This window comes from Camelus bactrianus, chromosome 27 (assembly GCF_048773025.1).
Source record: "Camelus bactrianus isolate YW-2024 breed Bactrian camel chromosome 27, ASM4877302v1, whole genome shotgun sequence".
NCBI lineage: Eukaryota > Metazoa > Chordata > Mammalia > Artiodactyla > Camelidae > Camelus > Camelus bactrianus.
The window spans coordinates 30799370-30822830 of NC_133565.1; the positions used below are offsets into that span (position 1 = coordinate 30799370).

General features: G+C 40.6%; 2 protein-coding genes and 1 non-coding gene across 8 annotated transcripts in view; 2 read left to right on the forward strand and 1 right to left on the reverse strand.

The window, feature by feature from the left end:
* IREB2 (iron responsive element binding protein 2) overlaps positions 1 to 6353 on the forward strand; it is a 143485-nt gene extending 137132 nt beyond the window's left edge. For both annotated transcript variants that reach the window (XM_074353980.1, XM_074353979.1), the window contains exons 21-22: positions 2341 to 2526; positions 3228 to 6353. In XM_074353980.1, the coding sequence (XP_074210081.1) occupies positions 2341 to 2526; positions 3228 to 3338 (297 nt within the window). In that variant the 3' untranslated portion in view covers positions 3339 to 6353. The remainder of the gene's footprint in view (positions 1 to 2340; positions 2527 to 3227) is intronic.
* Positions 6354 to 9974: 3621 nt separating this feature from the next.
* Positions 9975 to 22467, forward strand: HYKK (hydroxylysine kinase). 5 transcript variants are annotated; one of them, XM_010955200.3, is made up of 7 exons: positions 9975 to 10197; positions 10386 to 10514; positions 14478 to 14828; positions 15723 to 15862; positions 16740 to 16826; positions 19364 to 19547; positions 20992 to 22467. In XM_010955200.3, exons 3-7 carry the CDS (start codon positions 14483 to 14485, stop codon positions 21450 to 21452), a joined length of 1218 nt encoding a protein of 405 aa, XP_010953502.1. In that variant the 5' UTR covers positions 9975 to 10197; positions 10386 to 10514; positions 14478 to 14482; the 3' UTR covers positions 21453 to 22467. The 5 variants fall into 5 exon arrangements, with proteins under 5 accessions (XP_010953502.1, XP_010953501.1, XP_074210083.1 ...); XM_010955199.3 differs by lacking the exon at positions 10386 to 10514; XM_074353982.1 differs by lacking the exon at positions 10386 to 10514 and having other exon boundaries at positions 19382 to 19547.
* On the reverse strand, positions 19269 to 19341 carry TRNAG-ACC (transfer RNA glycine (anticodon ACC)). The gene has a single exon. It is a non-coding gene; the product is annotated as a tRNA-Gly (tRNA).
* Positions 22468 to 23461: the final 994 nt, after the last annotated feature.

Genomic DNA, 23461 nt, shown 5'->3' on the forward strand with positions numbered 1-23461 from the left:
TTTGGATTTCTTAAACTTATTTGGATCTCCTATTTGTAGTTTTTTTTTTTTTTAAGTGATCTTATGTAAAACATTGTACTAATCTAGTTGCATTTTAATAGTCTGAATTTGATTAAACCTATAGTCTTAATTGTAGAAATCAATATGGTAGAGGGAAAGCTGATTCTGTCTTAAACTGTTGCTTTTATAGTAATGTTTTGTACCCATTGGTAGTTTTACTTGCCCCCTTTTCATGTAATTTTCTCTGACTTGCTCCATCAGGGGGTAACAGACTCAGAGATAGTGGGCCAGGTTTTACTTCTTTTTTCCAAGTAGATGATGAAGGTGCCTGGCTATCTGCTAGGAAGACATTTCTGTTGAGACTGTTTCTTTGTTGAAGAGCACATAGAGGAGCTGCTGGCAAGAATAGTCAGTGACGTGTGCTTTCTGTCATTTCATACTCATAACTCTGCTTCTCTTTACAACTGTAGTTGTAAAAACCTGGTCAGAATACAGCCCTCAGAGCTGTTATAATCATACAAATGTCATTCTTTTTGAATCTTTAATCTTCCCCCTTAACATGTAAATACTCTAAGGAGTTGTAGGAGTCAGCCTAATTCTTTTGTCTTTGTAAGATAATAATTATAAATACTGATATACCTCAGAGATAACTGCAGTTTTGGTTCTAGGCCACTGCAGTAAAGTGAGTTTGTTTCCCAGCACATGTAAATGTTTACACTAGACTGTAGTGTATTAAATGTGCGATAGCATATTTTGTTTTAAAAGTACGTATGTTAATTTAAAAATACTTAATTGCTAAAAAATATTGACCATCATCTGAGTCTTCAGCAAATCGTAGTAGTAACATCAAAGATCACTTACACAGATTCACCATAACAAAATAATAATGAAAAAAATTGAAATATTGCAAGAATTAAGCAAAATGCGACACAGACATGAAGTGAGCAAATGTTGTTGGAAAATTTTGGCACCTATAGACTTGCTCAACATAGAGTTGCCACAAAACTTTAATTTGTTTTAAAAAAAAAAAAACCACAGTATCTGCAAAGGTAATAAAACGGGATATGCCTGCGTCATGGATATTAGTTATAGGTAGAGGGTCCCTTTTTCCTGAGGTTTTTGTATCCTTGGTTTACGTTGCAGGCTTTCCTCATACAGCTGTTGATCCTTGGCTGTCCATTCAGTTACACATTAAAAAACTAATGACAGGCTGTGGTTGTGGGCTGGGCTTTGTCAGTTAGGGGGCCTTACTATGATAAGCTACCTTTTTCATTGAGAGAGCCCTGTATGTCAGTATCTGTAGGTATTTTCTCTGAGGCCATTCAAATGTTTCTTCTTGGAAGGAGACCCACTGAGGAAAGACTTACTCCCGCCATTTCTGCTAGTCTTTTCACCCAGCCTTCCCCTGTGCCTAGTTCTCAGTCGAGCATCCGTTCTCTACAGGGTGATGGCACTTCCAAGGGGTGAAGACTGGTTCTTGGGTGTTAAAAAAAAAAAAATCTTGCTCTTTTTATGTATAAAGTGCAGATTTACATGTATATACATAAACAGATACACATTGTATTTGGGGAGTGGGAGTGAGGAGGAAATGATTAGACGGAAAATGTCCATAAAGGGCTCCTTAGGAAGATGGTAATGGGGTCAGTTGAGAAAACGTGAGTCCAGAGCCTCTTCAGCTTGTTTTCTTCAGAGAATAAACCTTCTCTCTTCTTGAGTGGGGACTGGGCTGGAGATCCTACTGCTTTTTATAGACTTCTAACCAGTATCCCAGTGTTTCCAGAACCTTATGCCTCTGAGTCTCAAGCCTCTTCTAGGTTCTTTGTTACAGATTGACTCACATTTTATTGGCATCACTCTCATTTCAGTTCATCACTCTGTAGTTTCAACACTAAGTCAGCTACCTAGCTCTGTCTTCTAAACACTTAGAGAATTTTCACATCCTGTTCCCTTTGTTGCTACGGGGTTATACTTCTTTACTCCTATATTTTGGTGGCAGTTTAAAAGGGAGTGTTGATGAACACATACATTACTTAGATCCACCACAATTAAGCAGAAACCCTCCTGAGCCCTATCTGAGTTTCAGGCATTTAGAGAGAGCTCTTACTGTGTGGTAGGCCCTGTGCTTACTTAACCCTGGCCTGGCAGAGGAGCTACTTAAAGACACAGAAAGATAATATAAAAAGTTCATTTAAATACTTTGATATAACATTCACCTTTAGTATGGGGTATTAGGTTAAAAGTTTTTCAGAAAAGCCAAAAGTAGAAATTTTTCCCTTTAAACTACTCAGTAAAGCAGCTTTGAGAGATGAATGGAGGAAATAAAATGCACGTTTGTTACAGGGTGTGAAAGCTGTTTTGGCTGAAAGTTATGAAAAAATTCACAAAGATCATTTGATTGGAATTGGCATAGCTCCACTTCAGTTCCTTCCGGGAGAAAATGCAGATTCCTTGGGCCTCTCTGGCAGAGAAACATTTTCTTTAACATTTCCTGAAGAACTGTCTCCTGGAGTTACATTAAATATAAAGGTATATCTAAAATTCTCAAATATATGCTTGTGTACTATATATTTAAATAGGTGGTTGTAAATTGAGTGAAAAACAATTACTGTAAATTGTATACTAATGTCAGTTAGCATAAATTGTAGTTAGAAAGATGGCTTGGTTTTCTGTGTACTTAAATCTATGTTAATATGGTTGATGTTCTCTGAGGAAAAGTAGAAAACACTGGATACTGAGTCCAGAAGAAAAGAAGATATATGTACTTTGAGTTTCATGTGTCAACTTCCTTTTCCTAGTTATTAGCTCTCTCTGTCCTGATTTAATTTTAGTCCAGGCATATACACCACTTTTAGAGAAGCCAAACTTGAGTGTTCAGGGAAAGAGTAACAGATTTTATATGCAGTGAATATTTAACTTAACATAAAATGAACATGAGTAATGAGTATAACTTCCCTAATTAGTAAGTCAAAATCTAATAAATCATCTAATTTAATGTTTTAGGTGATAACGATGCTTGTCATTTAGAGTTAGGGATGAAAATATCTGTTTTTCTGTTTAGCTGTGAAGCACATGGTTAGGTATCTTAGGTGTTTTTCAAGTAGGACAAATGTTTTTCAGACAGAATATGTGTAAGTACAGTCATTGAATGTGAAGACAGATGGTCTTAACCACTGAGTAACACTTTGTAGATTTTACCGCTCATGTGAGATGTTTTTGTTTGTTTAAAGACAAGCACTGGAAAAGTATTCAGCGTGATTGCTTCGTTTGAAAATGATGTGGAAATAACATTGTACAAACATGGAGGATTATTAAACTTTGTGGCACGAAAATTCTCATAGTATCTACTCACCATGGATACCTTTCATAACTGGTAACTGCAAACAAAGCCTTTTGTGCTGGACCCAGGAATCCTGACCGTGGAGCTGCAGACAGTCCTCGTGTGTTCACTTATCACATCCATGGATGTAAATGATTATGAATCACCGTAGTGACTGAAATGAAATCTTCCTGATTTTAAATAATATACGAATGGTGCTATTAACATTGCTAAAATCAACGTGTGAAGTGTGTTGTGGAAGAGACCTGTAAGTATGGGGGGATATTTTATCAGACCATTTTGTAAATAAAGGCAGAATTTGAACTTGTGTTGAAGATTCTTATATGAATAACCTTCCTGAAGTCTTTTTGTTTAGTTTTGCACCTATAAAACTGTATACTACTGTTTGTTGGTTTAAGAGTAGCAGATTGAAATACAAGAGGCCAGATTATTCTAAAACGGTGGAAGGTGGAATCAGATTTATAAATGGACTTTCAGATACGTTAATTCTTCTTTAAAACTGAGCTGGACATAGTTGGCATTCTTAGTTTGTAGTATAAGCCAGGGTTATCCTAAGTCTCAGTCTAACTGCAAGGGATAGAACCTGCCCCAGACACAATCATTCTGTCCATCCCAGCCAAGGTTTCCTCCACATCTGAAGGTGGATTGTTGCAGAAGTACAGCTGGTTGTGTAGCACCATGTATTAGCAGTGAAAATAAGCATCACGTGTGCTGCCCTTAATTTTTCAGTAATTTGCTCCTTTGACTTTGGCAAACCTTGGGTGGCATTATATTAATTGGATTAGATTATTTTGCTCACTTTATGTGATTCTATAACTTTCTATAACCTAATATTTTAGGTATCATTAACCAAAATTCCACACTCGTTCATAGTTGCTAAAGAGAACTTTATTTATTAAATGCTAACATGATTTCTTCTAGATTTTTAAATTATCCACCCTAAATTATATGGTTGTTCAACCCTAAGCATTTTTTAAATGTTGGCTATTTCTTAATTATTTAAATTGACTGCCCGTCATTTTGAATCATTACTTTACCTGGGATGCATGATACTATTAATTATGTATGTCTGCTGACTGTCAGGATAAAATACTATTGCTGTCAAAATACCATATTTTCTCTATATGCATGTCTGTTTACCACAACAAATGTTCTGTCATCAAGAAGTTTGGCAACTTTTAAGAAAATGTTGGATAATTAATTCCAGAAAATCCTACCGTTTTTTTAAATTAAGAAATTAAACTTAGCAGGCAGAAGGTTAATTGTGGTGATTTTTTTTCCCCACATAGAGATCATCATATGACCTAGTTAAGTTACTGCAATTCAGAATTAGTTCACATTGCACAGAAAAAAGAATTACTTGTTTTAAGCTAACTGAAACTACCAAACCAGCGGGTAAAGGCCACTGAGAACTTTGCACATAATCAGTCATACAATCTTTGGAAAATATTCTGCAAATATGTGTTTAGACAATTAGATGGATTAGAGTTTGGCAAACTGACTTCCTTTTTATTTAAATTTTTTTATAAATATTTTCTTTGGTACTTTCAAATCATATTGTGTTCTTGATATTTTATTATGCTGTGTATTTGTCAGTGCATGTGTTTTTAATTTACATGAAAATATGAATTGGGGTGGAGAATTTACAAGTTAAATGTTAAAATATCTGTTATAGGCTTTAAAGAAATGATAATTCCAGATTGTCATGTGCGGGGAGAACATCTGTATTATTTTTAAGCCACACTGTAATATGTACCCTCTGGGCAGAGGCCTGGGTGTCGTGATCATAAGCAACAGCTCCAGCAGTTGAAGAGGATACAGCTAGCTAGCTGTGAATTAAGCCTTTACACATCCAGTCTACCTCCTCCAGTGATAGTACAAGATCTTGTATTTTGGGAACAAAATGAAGGTTCTCTTAATCTCTTGCTTATATACATTGAACCAAAAAGCTTGATAAGCAATGGCTCAGTTGAGGAGGAGAGTCATGGATGTGTGTCCCAGAGTGTACCTTATAATTCTGCCTCCAGCCAAATTTTGTGTTTGCAAAAATGTGGCACCTGTTGGTTTTGTTTGTTTGTTTGTTTTACTTACCTCCTTTGTTGAGTATATCTGGATAATTTTTTGTGTTAAAAAAATACATAAATATTGTGGGAGGAAATAGATAATAGGCCCACGAGAGAAGCAAATCAGTGTTGTGAACTTAAAAGTACCATTTCAAAGGTCATTATCAAAAGCAGCATTTTTGTTAGCTTTTAAGAAACATCATGCTACGTACCATTGCCATAGTCCATGCCTCTGGGTTTTGCTAATTGGTGAAAATGTCCTCCAACCCCTGAATTGCCATTGCCACACCTAGGGAGTTTCCAAGGTGACAGCTGTCGTTATCTCCTGTCTTACCTCCAAACTGATAATTGAACGAGAGGTATTGGAATCCCTTTAGCCAGATTGCTCAGGTTTTCACTGGTAGTCAGACTTCAGTGATCCTGATGGGCAGAAAGCACAGCCAAGACCTGAGTCAGAATCGCAGTGGTTCACATACATGGTAACAGTGTTCTGTGCATCCGCCTTCTCGGTGTTGAGTGACAGGATGAGGAGAAATTATTTGACTGACATTTTTCTATGTTTGAATTAAAAGACACCTGTCTTTTGCTTTTAGGTTTAGGAGAAAATGCTCAGATACTGGATGTTGACCCGATCTTAGTTTGATTTGGAATAAAAGAGAGGGGGAAGGAGGTGGACTTTGGCTTCTTTAGTGACTTTTCCCCCCAAAGTGTGATAGTGCCGATGTTTCTATCAGTTTTACACATAGTAGGTAATTATGAAATCATATATCTCTCACTTAAGTGACTGTAAATCATTGTCTATTATTTAAAGCCAACAAACCAGTATAACAGTTTTAAGTTCAACAATGTTAAGTATTGTATAGAAATATATTGGAGGCAAAGTTCAGTTGAGAATTGTGTATATGTTATTGATGCTGTAAATTATTTTTAATAAAGAAAATTGTATTATCACATACTTGACTCTTGTTATAAAATATTTTGTGGTAATTGAAAATAAAATGCCATAACTTCAAAAGAAATAGGATACCATCCAGAATTTTCTCTTTAAGCATGTTATCTAAGTATTCACACACTAGTTATTCCCAATAGGAGAATGAAAACCAAGATAAAGTTTGCAATAGGGATAGCCTTGAGGAAACAGTAAGTGAAGTTGACCTTGATTCAGAGGTTGTGGCAACAAGTACTTAGGTCCGTGGAATCACATTTTAGAGTTGAAAAGACTGATCTCTCACCCAGAGCAGGATCCCTTGTACAGATAACATCTAACTGGGCAACCTGTTCTTGAACATTCAAGAGATGGAGACCGTCTACTGTTCTAGGCAGCCCATCCTGTTGACTGAAGTTTTGATGGTTACATAGATTTTATTTCAAGCTGAAGTCTGCTTCCTTGTGGCTTATAGCTACTGATTCTGGTTCTTCCTAATTTATCTATTCTGTTTATAGCACTTTAGTTATTACAACTAAACAAAATACATATTTGACGAGCAATTGGACCCTCCACAAGTTGCACTGTACTTAATTAACCTCCACACTATAGGATTTTATTACGGAAGTAATTTATGTTGAAGTGAACATTTAGGACTGAATTTGTCTCAGGCTGTAAGGGTGTATCACCCGAGGAAATGGCCTTTTCTTGATGGATGCGGGATGGAGGTGCTGTGCTTTCATGAACCTCTGCTTTAAGACCAGCTGGCTGTGTCACTTCCTCCTTCCACTGGCTATTTATTTAGCAGTGCTCCCTTGAAGCCAGTCATCTGCAGTTGGGAGCCAGGGCCAGGGGCCGCTACCCTAAAGTAATGTTTTATAAATATGTTCAGCTGTCCACTGATCAAAAAATACCTGCCCTTTCACCCACTTTTTTAAGAGTAACCTAAATAAGGTTTACTAAAATTTGGTGTTCATAAACCAAAACTGGTACATTAAGAGTTTTTTAATCTGTAAAGTTTACCCTTTAATTTTTTTTCCTTTTTAAGTTTTATTAGATAGAATTATTACAGTTTGACTGCATGTACACACTCATATGTACAAAATACTGCACATGTTTTTTAGTTTACATATATGTACTGATTGTTTCTAAGAACAGGTTAGGTCTTTAGCTTTTTAGACTTACATAGTTATCAAAGTATTGTTAAGAGTGTTCTAAGGATTCCAATTCAGTATTCTTAAGAAATTTGCTTTACAAAGTTTGTATCAATACAACACAAACACATGGTGATAGTGTAAATATCCAGAGTTTTTGTAGAAACCTAGTTTAACACCAGTGTTGCATTGTGTTAGTTTATAGTTTTCACTTGATGCTAGTTTTGCTTTCTAACTATAAATGAGCTTCCGCTTACTTTGATTTGATGTGAATTGTTTGGCTGATGAGCTTTCCAAAATGTCCGATTATAAAGCTTGTGTTTAGTACACTTCAAAAATGGGACATTTATTGCAGAAGCAGGTGTATATGTAATCCCCCCAAATTTGCCTGTATAATGACACTTGTCACTGAACTTTGTGTTCACAAATTGGCACTGAGTTTTTACCATTTTAAACACCCTGCAGTATATCGTATCATAAGACTACTAGGGTATTATGTTTTATAGGATGTTTTATAATATAAAATATCTCTAATCTCACTCTGCAAATTGTTCATTTTTTCTCACTCTAATTTCTGATCACTAAACTCTGAGAGCCACTACTAAGGTGTCCCAGTGGCCAGGCAGAGAAGAAAAAACGTTGATACAACAATGACATGACATGTCTGTCAGATTGGTGGAGCATTTTTCATCGTCGTGATATCCAATATTGACATTATTGAGGAAAAGCATGATTTAGCAGCATGTATGAAGAGCCTTAGAAATGTTCATTCTCTTAGACCCAGTAATATGACTGAGCAGTGTATCTGAAAGACAGCATTAAAAATGCACAAAAGATTTATGTCTAAGGATATTCTTAAAGACAAGAAAATGCTTGTTTAAAGTAAAAGGCAAGTTACAAAATAAGGAATTTCTAAAAAGGTGTAGTGAGTAGAAAGAGCCATGCCAAAGGAGGCAGCCTTGACTAGCAGCCCCGTCTGTAATTCTCACCATAATTTTCAGATCCAAGCTTCATTCCCATTCCTTCATCCCCAGAAAAGTAGGAAGAAAAAACAAACAACAGACCAATCAGTAGAGGTGGAACAGTGAGAAGGCAGAGAAAATTCAGGGCCTGCATGCGGAAGGGCCTATCAGGCCCAATGGGAGTCAGATTCTGGTTACAGATTATCCAAATCAAAATTGGTCTTTGACAACCTACAGGAGTGAGACATTAAGAATGTTGCCCTGGGGCTGTAAAAAGACAGCCTTGCTACTCAGAAATGAGAAGTGAAGCAGATAAGAACAATATCTACAGGAAGACAAGAGGAGATTGGTGGTTGATAGAGATTTGGGAAACATGCAAGTCAGTCAATCAGGGTGACTGCAGATAACCAGAGTGTGCTACATCGTGGGAGGGGGAGGAGGGGGAGACGTCCATGGACAGAAACAGAACGAGTTGCAGAGACTTGAGTCGTACCTAGAACTCTAGTTGAGAGAGTGCTCTATACTGTCAGGTTCTGCTCGGCTGCAGAGTGCATCAAATTCTACCAGAACCTAGTGCCCTTGACGATTAAGGTCACCCAACTAGCCTGGCTGTTACGCCATGATTCCCAAGGCAGCCTCCTGATAATCATGTGTATTCTGCACTTTCCTGCAGAGGAAGAATCCAGTGGTTGAACTACCTAAATAAGGATTCTGACCCAACTACCAGTTCTATTTCTCAGTGTACATGGATCATTCATCCCACCAGATCTGAACTGTGATCACCCCAACCCCAGAGGGAACCTGTTAAGGTGGCTTTTATATCTTACATCCCGCTCCCACTTTACATCTATTATATTCAATTTAATGGCTTGAGAGTAGAAAACTCGGAGCTGTGGCAAGAGCTGAATCTAGAAGCTGGGTGACCAGGTGTGGTTGAGGCTCTGTGTCCTCTAGACTTCAGTTTCCCCATCAGTACAAGGAACGTGTGGACCTATCCGATAAATAAGACAACTTCAAGTTCTAACATTCCAGTATCCTGGGAGAGCGAGGTCCTGTGCAGAAAGCCAGGCCCAACTCCCAGGTTCCCCGAGCAGAGCTCTTGCAGTTCCTGGAGACTTGGATGGGTTTGAGGCCACCCTGGGCCACGTTTGCGAAGCCTCCAGGATACGTGTTTCCAGCAGGAGGGGAAGGGACGCTGAGGAAAGAAAAACCAGAGATGAAGTCTACCCAGACACCTAGAGTCTTGGGAGAAGGAGTCCACGAAGCCTCCACGGCGACGTGGACTGGGAGGAACTGCGAGGTGCCACTCAAGGGCCGAAAGCCTGCTAAATGGCTACTCACCAGGGGGCGGGGCGGAATCTCGAAGAGCCAATCAGAAACAAGAAGTCCAGTTTTGTAGCGAGGTAGCCGCGTTCTGACTGGGGTGACCACCGAAGAAGGCGGGGCAGGACTGCAGAAAACCCATCAGAAGCCAGAGCTAGGAACTTCAGTTCGCAGCCTCCTAGGCAGGCAGGCCCAGGGCGGGGCGGGGAAAAGCCGGCTCTGCCTGGGCGAGCCTCGCCTTCCAGCAGTCTGCGCTGATTGGAGGCGGGGGGTCTCGAGGAGCCAATCAGAAGTCAGGACTCGCGGGCTCGGAGGAGAGGCGGACCCAGACGCAGGGAGTCCGGCGCGACCTCCCCGCGGCAGCGCAGGACCGCGGCCAGAGTCCCGGGCTGCTGGAGAGCGGGATCCGCCTCAGGACCTCGGGTCGTTGCGGGTGAGCCGGGCGGCGAAAGTAGAGGCGAACCCTAGAATCCTCTGGGGGACTGGCCTAGAGCAGGGAGGCGTGCTGCGAGTCTGGGGCCCGGAGTCGTGAGCCTCGGGCTCCCCTAGCCGCTGCTCCGCCTCAGGCTCGCTGCGTGTGTGATGCGCCAGTTCACCCTCCTCTCTCGATCGCACCTGTAGCCCAGAAGGATTGGACCGAGATCCCAGGATTGGGGCGTGGCACCGGAGAAGCCATATGGTCCAACCCTGACGCGACTTGTGTGGAGACCTTGGCAGAGGGAAGGTGCAGCACCTGGCACTCCGAGCCAGGTTGTTACTGGGAACCCTTTCTAAGGCTCCGAGGGACCTCACTAACATGATAACGCTGTGAACCCGACTTGTGCGCCCCCCCCCCCCTTATTTAGCTGCCTTTTGGGTTAGCAACCCCTCAGGCCGCTTATCCACTAATTTACCCCTCACCCAGCAGTAAAACACTTGGAGCACCCAATAGTGCATTGTGGTTGTCTTTGAAAAACTACAGATTCTAGCTTCCCTGCCTTTCTATTTCCTGATCCCCTTTGAGGGTAAATGGCCCCATGAGCCTGTGGAGTGAATATAGCCCTTCTTCCATTAGTCCCTCTGATATTTAATAAGACCCTGGGCTGGGTAAGGGGGATACAGAAATTTACTAGGTATAATCCTTGCTCTCCAACCTTAGAAGGATGTAGCAGAAGGAACTGCAGGAGAAGAGGGTAGATTTGAAAGACATGCTAAGGTAGAATTTACTAGACTTTGTAAAACTTTGAGAGTGAGGGAGAGGAAAGAATCAAAGTGACTCCTTTTTCTTGTCTGGTATACCTTACACAAAGTGCAGAGTTTAAGGTCCAGCCCCGCTGGATATAGGACAAAGGTTTCTAGATTCTAGCACATGCCCTGGAGTTGGAAAACATTTGCTTCCTGAGGGCTTTCTCAGGAGCCAAGTAAAACACTGTTGGCAGGAAATAGAGATCAACTTACCTATAGGATTTGAGTTCCCTTCACTGCTCCCCCCACCCAGACAAAAGACATTTGGTTAAGACAGACATTTTTGATGACAGATTCCTTTCTCTGTCATTTACTTACTTACAGGAGCTGACTTGATCTGTGCCTGTAGTTCCATAATTTGGAATCCTTGTAGACAAGGGGAGGGGGGAGGCAAGTTTAAGCTCAAAAAGAAACAGCTTTAGACACATAGACTGTTAGCAGTAGAAGGGGATTTTGAGGGATGATCTAGTCCAACTCTCTTTTAAAGGAGATGTGAATAGTCCAGAGTTTCAGAGCCAACTAGCAGAGCTGGGACTGCAATATGTTTTATTTCTCCCAGCATAGCAACTGTTTTTCCCTCCACTTTTAACATTGTGGCAAAATACACTTAACCTTCACTACCTTTTATTGCAGCAGGCTGTCTTTTGATGGCTGGAGCTGCCAATATTGCTTTACATTGCTTTAGAAAACCATACCTTTCAAGCAGAGGCTTCACAAACTCAAGGATGTTATAGGAACATTCTTCTAGACTAGAAGACAGTTTGGCCTTCGTTAATTGCCTCTAAGATTCCTTCCAACTTTAAGGATTTATCACTGATATCAAATTCGGAATTATTCTGATATCCTTAATGCTTTAGGAGTTGAAAAATTACTCCAGGATTTCATCTTGAATTTAAAGCTTTAGTTCATATTACACTCTGAATACAGGCCTTACACCTGTTTGTAAATCTCCAGAAGGAAGTTAAAATCCCCTGTAAAGCCTTAAGCCCAAATACAGTGTGACAGGATATATTGCTTCCCAGAAGTTTCAGGTGCAAAGATTGTTTTGAAGCCACATTTAGGCTTTGTCACAATATCTTTAGTGAACGAAATCTCAGTAATTTAATTTGCTTCTGAAAGCAAATGCTCTGGTCAGAAAGGAAACATGAGAAGTGACTGGCAGAAATGCAGTAACTAAAACAGGTGGTGGGAACCAGTGGCACGAGGGGCTGTGCAAGTTCAGAGGCAGGAAAAAGCACTTAGGGAGGGGGGTCAGGGAAGGCAGGGAGAGAGAGGGGGCTGGCATGTGAAGTCTACATTCTTATTGTCACTTGAGTCACCAGCCTGTCCTCTTGGGGCTGAGGCAGAGAGGGGGTCATATAGGAGAGCCCTAGCGTACCTCCCTGAATTTTATCCCCGTCCCCTCACTGGGCTTTGGCTGTCATGGATCTGAAGTGATTAGACATTAACGGACATATAGTCTGATTTGGGGAGCGCTAAGAAAGTCCTGAGACCTCACCCCCACTCCCTTGTCCTAGCCAAGCCCTCACAAGGGCTTTTTTTTTTTAAGATGAAATTTATATTCAGTGAGATTCACAGATCTTACACTTAGTTTTTTTTATAATACAAGTGAATTTTTTTTCCTTTTCCAGTTTTGTTAGGTAGAACTATTACAGTTTGACTACATACACGTTATATTGCATGTAAATACATATATACAATATACTGCACATTGTTTGAGTTTATGTATGTGTACTGATCATTATTTCTAAGAACAGATTAGAGCTTTAGCTTTTTAAACTTACATAGTTATCAAAGGAATAAAGCCAGCCACAAATTAAGAATCAACAGAATGCAGTAATACAATCATAAAGGACAGTCAGATGTGCTTACACATATTCAGGAAATCAAGTTATAAATAATAAGTAGTTCATTTATGTCCTTATTATTTTTTTTAGATTCCACATATAAGTGATATCATATGGCATTTACACTTACCTGAGTTTTAAGCTAAGTTTTGACAAATATGTATACCTATGTAACCAAAGCCTAGTCAAGATATGGCACATTTTCCTCCGGGAAAGTTTCCTCATGCCACCTTCTTGCCAGAAGCAACAGCTGTCCTGATTTCTAACAACAAGTGCTAACTGTTCATGAGACTCTTTTTATATAACTCTGCATCCCTTGAACTGCAATCAAAATTATACCCTAAAATGCAACCCATCCCCAAGATGTTATTAATTATTTACAATTATAAGGAAGGATTGGAACAAAACTATTTTGGGAAAAGAGGGAAGTGAGATTGCAAGGATCTTAAATATTTGGTTCCTGAAGGGTATTTAGAAGCCCTACATTGCCATGTGTATACACACACACACATACACACACACACACACACACACACACAAACACTTGGGAAATATGCCCAGTATGTGTAGCAGAGGGTGACATTATCAAGGGGAAGAAAACAGTCTCCCCCATCCTGTTTATCCAAATCATATTTAATAGCTCAATTCAAATCCATCTTCTCAAGAATATCTTTCCTTAGGCTGTAGTGATTTCTCTCTCCTCTGAATATCTATCATAGATCTGGTAAATATTAATTTCATAGGTCATAAATTCAGGTGTACCTCTATTTTTTGTAAACGACTTTAATTTTTATTTCAAGCCCCTATTCTGCTTAGCAGTAGAAAATTTATTCTTTACAATTTAAGGTAAACCTGGTCACTTCAGTGATAATTCAGGCATTTCAGGTTTATCCTTAATTCAGTGTTTTCTTTGCATTCTATTGGTTTATTACTCCCTGCCTTATAACTTGTTTTGAACACCTTTTAAGTTTTTTATTGTTTAGGATATATGTGACTATGAGTTAACTTTTCAGAGCCCTCTAAGTACATTTCATGTCCCCCATGGAGCCTCACGTGACCCTTTGCACATCAGCCAACACTTTGAAGCATAAACTAGATGATGGTCTTCACAATTTAACACGATTTGTGAATAGAAAAGTGAAATCACTGTATTTGACTTTATATTTTAAACCAAAATTGATGATAATGTAGTCAAAAGGACTTAATCATGGATTAGGAATCTAGAGCCCTGAGATCTTACTATAACTTGATATATAACTTTGGGCAGGACAGTTAACCTCTCAGGACCTAAGTTTCCCCTGTAAATAAAGTTGATGTTGCAGGAGGGTAGGAGAAATTGGACTAGGTAATACCAAGGTGCTTTCCTGGTCTGAATTCTGTCCCTGGAAACATACCTTTAGCTTGTGAGCTGAGCTTAAACGTCATTTATGGTACAAGGATTTTTATTCACTACTTTTTAATCTGCTTTTTTATCTCCTTTACTCATTTGATTTTTTTAACTTTGTGAGTGAAAATTAAATCAAATACAGAATCAATATTGGGGAACATTACTGGCCTGTCCTAAAGAAAATCATTTAAATAAATATATTCATTATATGTCCCCTTTCTAGTTTATTTGTTTGTTTGTCTGTTTTTCCCCTAGAAATAATGTCAAGTGGAGATGGTCAGCAATCACAGGCTCTTACCAAACCCGCTTTCAGTGAGGTCCAAGCCTCTGCAATAGTGGACTCGGTATTTGGGTTAAAGGTTTCCAAGATCCAGCCACTTCCTAGCTATGATGACCAAAACTTTCATGTATGCATTTCAAGAACCAAAGACACTACAGATGGCCCAAATGAATGTGTCCTCAAAATAAACAACACCGAGTCTAGCAAAACTCCAGACCTGATTGAAGTGCAGAGTCACATCATGATGTTTCTGCGAGCGGCTGGATTTCCGACAGCCTCTGTGTATCGTACTAAAGGAGACCACATAACCTCTCTCACGTCCATAGGTAAGAGATCACTGCCAGTCGTTGCTTGTCCATGTACATTACTGCATTTTGGCCACAAGTACAAATATCAAGAACAGGTACGTTGTTCCAGGCGTAGACATGGTTATTACTTCAGCAATTGGGTGAAGCCACAGCATCACCAAAGTAGAGACTGGCCCTCTGATTCAGAAGTGATTAGAGCCAGGAACTGGTGTAACTCTTCTGCCTAGAAAGGACCTGATGGATGAGTAAATAAGGGGACATGTGGAAATTAGGGGAACTTTTTTTTAAGCAAAAAAAAATATATATTTTTATTCATACGATCAGCTGTATATTTTGGTGCTATGATATAGTAGAAAGAACACAAAATCAGGAATTTTAGATCCCAGCTCTGTAATTACCATTATGTGTGACCTTGGGCACACAAATTCTTAAGGCTCTGAGCCCTCATCTGTGAAACTTGGTCCCTTTCACTTCTAGATGCTAAGATGTACCTGACAGAGTTCTTCAAGCAGCAGTTTGTCCCAAAAGAAGCCTATGATTCTGAAACAGTCATTTCTTTATCACAGTTTCCTCAATTATCAATTTATGAAAAAAAAATGTATTTTAGGCATTCACTTACCAGAGTAGGTAATTTATGTTCAGCGCTAAGGCCTGCAGAGTTGGGGCTTCAGTTTTGTTAGTATGTAAACGGCCAGTTCCAGTGTTCTGAGTTCTGTCTGTTCCACCTGCTTGCTCGATCCGCTTCGCCCTGCCTCATGGAATCCTGCCAACTTGTCTTAGGTCAGCATATTTTCTTTTCTTGCTCTGTCATTTCTATTATTCTTTGCAATAATAATTGCAAAGGCAGAACAGCCTCTAATCATTTTTTTTTAAAGAGGATATTTGACAGGAGATATTCTTTCATCCATCTAGACAGTGGCTCCGAAATCAAAAGCTACTTGGTGAGGCTGCTGACTTACCTCCCAGGAAGACCCATAGCTGAGATTCCCATCAGCTCCCAGCTGTTATATGAAATTGGAAGGCTAGCCGCCAAGTTGGATAAGACACTGGAGGTAAGATTTGGGGTTTTATTTTGTTTATAAGAATTTTTTATTTGTTTGGTTTTGATTTATTTTATTTTTAAAATGAACTCAGGCTCTCTTTTTATGTATGGTGGCTCTTAACGTGTGTTACGAAATCACCAGAGTCCTAGATACATGAATTTTATGATAGTAGGTCTTTACTTTACTGGTGTGTTGGCAAGATTACCTACATTTTTAGAAATTCATGATATTCTTTATGCTGCTCACTGAAATCTGTGAATCTGCATTTACAGATTAAAACCTGACATTTTCATCCAGATAAGGTGTAATCAGCAAGAGCTCTCTCTGAAGCAATAGCTGTGTTACAAATGGATTGAGATGACTTGTGTTAAGGATGTTTTTGTCCTATAGAAATGATATCATGTTTGACAAGTATTCTTCCAGACTTACCCATAAAGCATCTTCATTTATTGAACAAATGTTCACTGACCACTTTTTCTATGCCAGGCACTGGGGGAAAAGTTAGGATTCCCCTGTCCTAGAGGAGTGTGTTTCAGGGAACAGATGGACACTTTAAAAAGTAGGCACAGTTTGTATGAGTGACAGTTTGCATGAGTAAAACACTTCCAGTCCCGCACTAAGTCCCGTCCAGTCTACCTCTCCAATGTCTATGACCCACCTCCTTCGTTCCATTCCTGCCTGGACTATCGCAGTTTACCACTGTAGCCTCCCTGCATTTATCCCCCTCCCTGAGAGCGACAGGGGATAAGGTTGGAAACATACAGTGGAGTCAGATTGTAAAATATGTTACCATATATGATGCTAAGGAGTTTGGACTTTATCTTATTTGCTTGGACAGTAGGGAGCGTTGGAGGGTTTTTAAATGGGAAAAATTTCTAATTTATAGCACTCTGAGGGCCAACATGCTGGACAGATTGGCAGAAAACCAGAATGGAGGCAGGGAGTGCATCCAGGAAGCCAATGCAGTAACCAGGTAAAAGCTGACTGAAGGCTTGAACCAAGAAAGGGTTCAAGATACATTTAGGAGACAGAGCCAACCAGATATGGTAATTGATTTAATGTTAAGCCTGTGGGAGAGGAAAGGGCTGAGCAGGACATGGATTCTAACCCCATTTTAAAGTAGGCAGGGCTCTCCCTGGGTGGCAATCATGTGGTCGCCTCTATAGCCTGGAACAAAGGACTGGAGGGATGGGAAGGGGGTGGGTGTTAGAGATGGGGTCTGGACAGTGTTGAGATCTGTGGACACTGAGGCTTCTTGCCAGATGGGAAAGCAGATCAGCCTCTACTCATTTCACCGGTGCCCCTTTGGAACCTGCTGGGGCGGCCTGTCTGCTCCCACTCCTTCATTCTGGCTGGCCACAGTGGCTTTTCTTAGTTTATTTCATGCCTCAGTTGATCAATGGATGACTAGGAGATTGCTATTGATACTCTGATCTTACTGTGAAGGAAACTAAGATCTACAATACTAAGAGATAGAGCCAGTTGGAACCCAGATCTGTCTGATTCCAAATCCACATCCCAAGTATTCTTCCCACTACTCCATCCAGGAGCAAGATGCCTGGGGTCACAGTGCCACCATTTTAGAAGCTGACTCAGAGCCTTCCCTGAGTAAATTGTTGCTCCGTTGGAAACCCAACAAGAACATTATGTTTTGCATTCTTTAAAAATGAAAGTAATATATGCACAGGGCAAAAATTTCAAGCAGTACTGAAAGGTGTAAAATGAACCTTTTTCACTCCATCATCATCTTCATTCTTAGATTCTTTTCAGTCCTGCTCCCCACAAGTCACAACTCCTAACAGTGTCTTCAGTGCTGACTCTGCAGAGTGTTGTGATCCACAGTGACATTTAACACACCCGATGGTCAGGAGATTCAAAACCATGTCGTAGGAGGAGTAATTGAAGGAGCTAGAAAGGTTTACACTGCAGAGGAGAAGACTCTGATGGGGCAGGAGTGCTGTCTTCAAACATCTGGAGGACACTGGTGTGGGAGAGGTCTCATCCTGCTCCCGATGGCCCCAGATGTCACAGTTGGAACCCGTGGCATGGACACTATGGTAGAGGTGGATTTTAGCTCATCAAAAGGAAGAACACAGAGCCGGCTCAATAAGGGTAAAAAGCACCTCCCTCAGGAAGTATTCAAACAGAGGCTACATGACCACTTAGCAAGAACATGATAATGGGAACAGGAGCATCAGGGGAGTGTTTTCAAACTCCAGGTCATGAGAATGAGTGTTAAAATCAATTTAGAGGAGCATTTTTAAAGAAATAGAATAAAATGCAAAATACCAGTGCATTACATGGAAGGTCATAAGTACTGTTACTGAAACCTTTTTCCCTGGGTGCGTGTTGCCTGTATACGGGGGTTGTCACTTATACATGTTTCTGATTGCAAGTCGTGGTCAGAAAATATTGACAGCCGTTCCACTGGGTGAGCACCAAGGCACCTTCTAGAACTTACTCTGCGAAAGAGGTCTGGACTGAGTCCCTCAGGCCCATAGTCACAACTTGTCATCCTTTGAAATTTTCCCCATTTGTGCAGGGATGGTCAAAGTCATTCAGAACTTTAGATAGAGTGGTCAATGCCTAGAGAGGCCTTTCCAATTCTGGAATTTTCTATGCTAAGAACATTTATTTATTCAGCAAATTCTGCTCCAGCAGTGCCTTCTCTGTGCCAGACAGTGTTGTAGATGTGGGGATACAGTCGGGAGCAAAACAGACCAAATACAAGCCCCTGCCCCTCGTGGGGCTGACGTTCTAGTGAGGATAGACAGCAGGGTGGGCAGGCGAATCCCGGCGAAGGTCAGACAGCCATCCGTGCTGAGTGCTTCAGAAGGAAACAGAAGCAGGGAGGAGGGGTACGAAGTATTGGAGAGAGTGCTGAAATTTTAGGTGGACGGCTCAGAGTCCTCCCCGTCCTGAAAAGTTGACTTTTGAGTAAAGACCTGGTGGAAATGAGGGCACCAGCCACGTGGATTCCTGGATTCACCAGGAGGAACCAGCAAATGCCAAAGGGATGGGTTCCTTGAACAGCAGGGAGGCCAGTGTCAGTGTGGTTGGAAGAAGGTCAGAAAAAGTAGAAGATGACGTCAGAGAGGGAACAGGGGGCCTGGGGCAGAGTTCTTCAGAGCTGCCTCCAATCCCTTTGGTAGGCTGTGGTTAGCAATACCAATCTTCACCCAGTTGTGAGGACTGAGCAAGATGCGCTCTCAAAACTATGAGATCGGTGGGACTATGATGTCATTACCACTCTGTGGATTAATGAAAATGGAGCAAGTCAGTGACCATGAGCAAATGCCAGCTCCCTCCCTAAGGCACGCCCGGCCTGTACTAGCACCCAGCAGAGTTTCTTTGCTTTTTTTGGCGGGGGAAGGGGAGTAGATTATTATGTTTGTTTGTTTACTTATTTATTTAACAGCGGTAATGGGGATTGAACCCAGGGCCTCATGCATGGTAGGCAGGAGCTCTACCGCTGAGCTATACCCACCCCCGCCTTTGCTTTTGATTTAGAATTTCCATCACCCGCAGTTAAGTAGTCTTCATCGAGAGAACTTCATCTGGAATCTGAAAAACGTTCCTCTTCTGGAAAAATACCTGTATGCTTTGGGCCAGAATCGGAAGCGGGAGATTGTCGAACAGGTCATTCAGCTGTTCAAGGATGAAGTGATGACCAAATTGAGTCATTTTCGAGAATGTGAGTAGCCCCCCGACCAAATAAGTTTTTTTCTTGATTTTTAAATTGTCAAACTTCAAACCATCAGAGACGTATGGAGGTACAGCTTAGTTTTATCAAACCTTAAAACTTTGCCTTATTTGCTCCCGTTGCTTTTTAAAAAAATACTTTCACTTTCCTTAGAATCGCTACATTTGAAGCTCCCTCTAAACTTTACATGATCCCACCTCTCCCCTCCCTACTAAATTTGCATACATGTTTTAATATCACTACATAGGTATGTGTACATAAATGACCTATAGCAGCATTTTGCATATTTTCAAACTTTAGATAAGTGGTATCATGCTATATGTTACCATTCTGCAAACATTCTGTTCTTCAGATTGAACCATTTAATGTATGGAGTTCTAGTTCACTTCGTTCACTAGTTTCAACTGCCGAATAATAGTCTGTAGTATATATACTCCGTAATTTATTTGAATGTACTGTAATTTTTTTTGCCTATTCTCTTGTTAATGGAATTTTAGTTTGGTTCCCTTTCCTTGTTTTTCCTACAAAAATGATGCTGCAGAGAGCACACTAGGGCATATCTCCTTATGTACGTGGACAGCAGTTTCTTTAGGGCGTAATGAGCCTTTTGACCCAGCATGAAGCACTGGTCAAAGGGCGAGGAACTGAGGGGCATTTCTAGCAAAGCCTAGGATAGGCAGTGTGTGTCCTCTTTGCCCTGTGCTTTCTGTGTCTGTCAGCTTGGGCTGCCATGAAAAAATACCGAGGACTGGGTGGCGTAAAGAACAGAAACGTATTTCTCATAGTTCTGGAGACTAGACGTCTGGGATCAGGGTGCAGGCATGGTCAGGTTCTGGTAAGGACTCTCTTCCTGGCTTCTCTCTGTGTCCTCACAGGGAGGAGAGAGAGCCAGCAAGCCCTCTGTTGTCTCTTCTTCTGAAGACACTAATCCCGTCATGAGGGCCCCACTACTCTACCACTGAGCTATTCCCCACCCCACTGGGGCTCTTTGCTTCTTAATGGAGGTACCAGGGATAGAACCTAGGACCTCGTACATGCTAAGCATGCACTCGGCCACTGAGCTTTTTCCCTCCCCACTCTTTGCTTCTTATTATAACATGAATATATACATTGTATATATAAATAGACAGTTGTGTATACAGTTCTTTTCCCTTTACTAGTCTCGTAGCCAAAGTCAGGTGTTTGCATTGACAACGGTCTCCATCTTCTGGCCTTGTATTGATGAAAAGCAAAAGCAAAAATAACCATCAAAATGAACTGCCTTTATCCTTTTCAGAGGAAATTATTTTATTTCAAGAAAAAGAGGGCTTAGCTCTTTATCTCTATTATCCCATCAAATTATTTGCATGTCCATACCTGAGAAAAAGGAACAGAGAGAGAATGAACTGGGATATTAAACACCTGTCTTTACTTGGCTTGATTTTTCTCCTTTCAGGTATCAATCATGGAGATCTTAATGACCACAACATTTTAATAGAGTCCAGCAAGTCAGCCTGTGGAGATGCTGTATACCAAGTGTCTGGGATTTTAGATTTTGATGACATGAGCTATGGCTACTATGTGTTTGAAGTGGCAATCACCATCATGTACATGATGATTGAAAGCAAGACTCCTATACAAGTAGGAGGTCATGTCCTCGCAGGCTTTGAAAGCGTAATCCCACTGACACCCGTGGAGAGGGGTGCTTTGTTTCTACTTGTCTGCAGTCGTTTTTGTCAGTCACTTGTCCTGGCTGCATACTCTTGCCACTTATACCCAGAGAACGAAGAATATCTCATGATTACTGCAAAAACTGGGTGGAGACACTTACAGCAGATGTTTGACATGGGCCAGAAAGCTGTAGAAGAAATCTGGTTTGAAACTGCCAAGTCCTACGAACCTGGGATCTCCATGTGACCAGATAAAAATTCACATTAATGTGGGTAATTAAAAACCTACAGGACCAAGTCTAATTCTATTAAAAAAAAAACCTGCACAGTTAAAGATGAATTGATGGAGCAGATCAATGCACATGAAACCACTAAGGCCTTCTAGCAATTTCACGACCATTGGTTAAACCTAAGAAAGTTCTCCGGGAGCAAGCCTGTCTTTCTATGGGTCCCACTCACCTTGTGTCTGAAACATGCAGTGATGTTTTGAATCAGACAGTCTCTCAAGGTCTATTCTAGCCCCAAGATCAATGATTTTTTTTTTTAAACTTTGAAAGGCATACATACATATAGATATATTCACATACTTTAAATAATTGGATGTAACATACAACCCTGGTTAACATATCACCAGTTCTATGACACCTCCCATCTCTTCGTTCCTACAATCCCATTGCACCCTGTCTTCTTTACGGCACCTCGCTTGGTAGAATGGATTATGGCTGTGCAATCTTCTAGTCTAGGAGCTATTTGAGGGTAGAAACTATGTAAAACTTTTTTTTTGTCTTTCCCTTATCCCTTCTTACGCCTGGTGTAGTGCATTTCCCACCGTCTTTAAAAATACTTGCAAAATGAATGTATGCTAGAAGAAAGGCTGGAGAAGATAAGACACACACTAAGATGCCTTAGGGGGAAACCCAGATGGTATTCATAAGAAAAGGTTTTAAGTCATTTTCAGAGGGCAGTTGAAACTGGAATTCCAGAGAGAGATGCCAGAACATACTGGAACACAAGGATGCAAGTAAGACAAGGCAAGGCCACTGACTTCTGAGGTACCTAAATAGTTTTCACAGTGATATCAAGAAAGTCTCAAAGATATTTGTAAATTCTCTACCATTTATATTATTTTTTTCATGTGAATATGTGATACTGGTGAACCGTAGCTCACATATACTTGACTGTCATCACTCCACTGTACTTCCTTCACTGACTTCTCTTCATGTCTCCCTTGGTATGATTTTAGTAAATAGCTGTTTACTTAGTCTTGTTTTAACTATCCATTCACTGCAGATGACTCAGGTCTAGAACCCTGGTCATTCTTACTTGCTTAAAAAATTGAAGGAATTTGCTCCAAGAGAGCCAGGGTCCCACACTGCTTCCTCCTCCTCCCTTCTCCCAGGCCTGCCGTGGGATCACACACACACCTGTGGCAGGAGGCTCACATGAGGTCATCACCGGAAAGCACTTAACGTTTCTCAAATTTAAGAGATTGTGATTTTTATCTGGCTTGACCATTCAGCAAACGGGACCAGAAAAATAAGCTGAAACTTATACTTCACTCCCAAACCAGTGTTCCCTTTCTTACACCATGAACTACAGACTTCCCACTTGCTCGTCCCTCCTGCTAACACGGATTCACTTTCACGGAATTCCTATTGCAGTATATTGACCACTATTTCAATATTTAAATACATGCTGCCTTGCTATTGATATTTCACTACTGGGTGTTTGCCCTAGCTTATCTCCAATAAATCAGTTCCATGTAGCCTGTAAACTCTTTGGTGGCATAAATTGAATAGTTTATTTCATATTATTTTCAGAACCTAGCTGTGTGCCAGGCCCCTAGCACACCTTTAATAAACATCCGTCTGATGAACTGTTAGAATGGACGCACATCTACAAGGGCCAGCCTTTGGTTCCTTCAACCAGAGAGGAGAAAACCCAGTTCTAGATTTGGGAATCAATTCCACATGTCCCGCAAAGACTATTCTTGTATGTATCTTTTTCTGTCCAGTTTTTAATCCTGTCTAGACTGCAACAGAACTTTACTTTCTGGTCCTCTTATCCTTAATCTCTCCAGCCTACATCCATCACATTAGGGACAGATAAAAACTCTAGTTACAATATATTGCTGTGTGACAATTTAACCAAAAACCCAGTGGCTTAAAAGCTCAATCATTTTTTTATCTTATGGATTCTGCATGCCATGAATTCAGACAGGCCCTGGGATACCTTGTCTCTGCTCCACAATGCTTG

Bases quoted from the DNA above. Each gene is read 5' to 3' on its own strand.
- HYKK (XM_010955200.3), top strand. From the start codon at position 14,483: ATGTCAAGTGGAGATGGTCAGCAATCACAGGCTCTTACCAAACCCGCT. The intron at 15,863-16,739 runs GTAAGATTTGGG...TCTAATTTATAG, and splicing joins AGTTGGATAAGACACTGGAG to CACTCTGAGGGCCAACATGC. The intron at 16,827-19,363 runs GTAAAAGCTGAC...CTTTTGATTTAG, and splicing joins GAAGCCAATGCAGTAACCAG to AATTTCCATCACCCGCAGTT.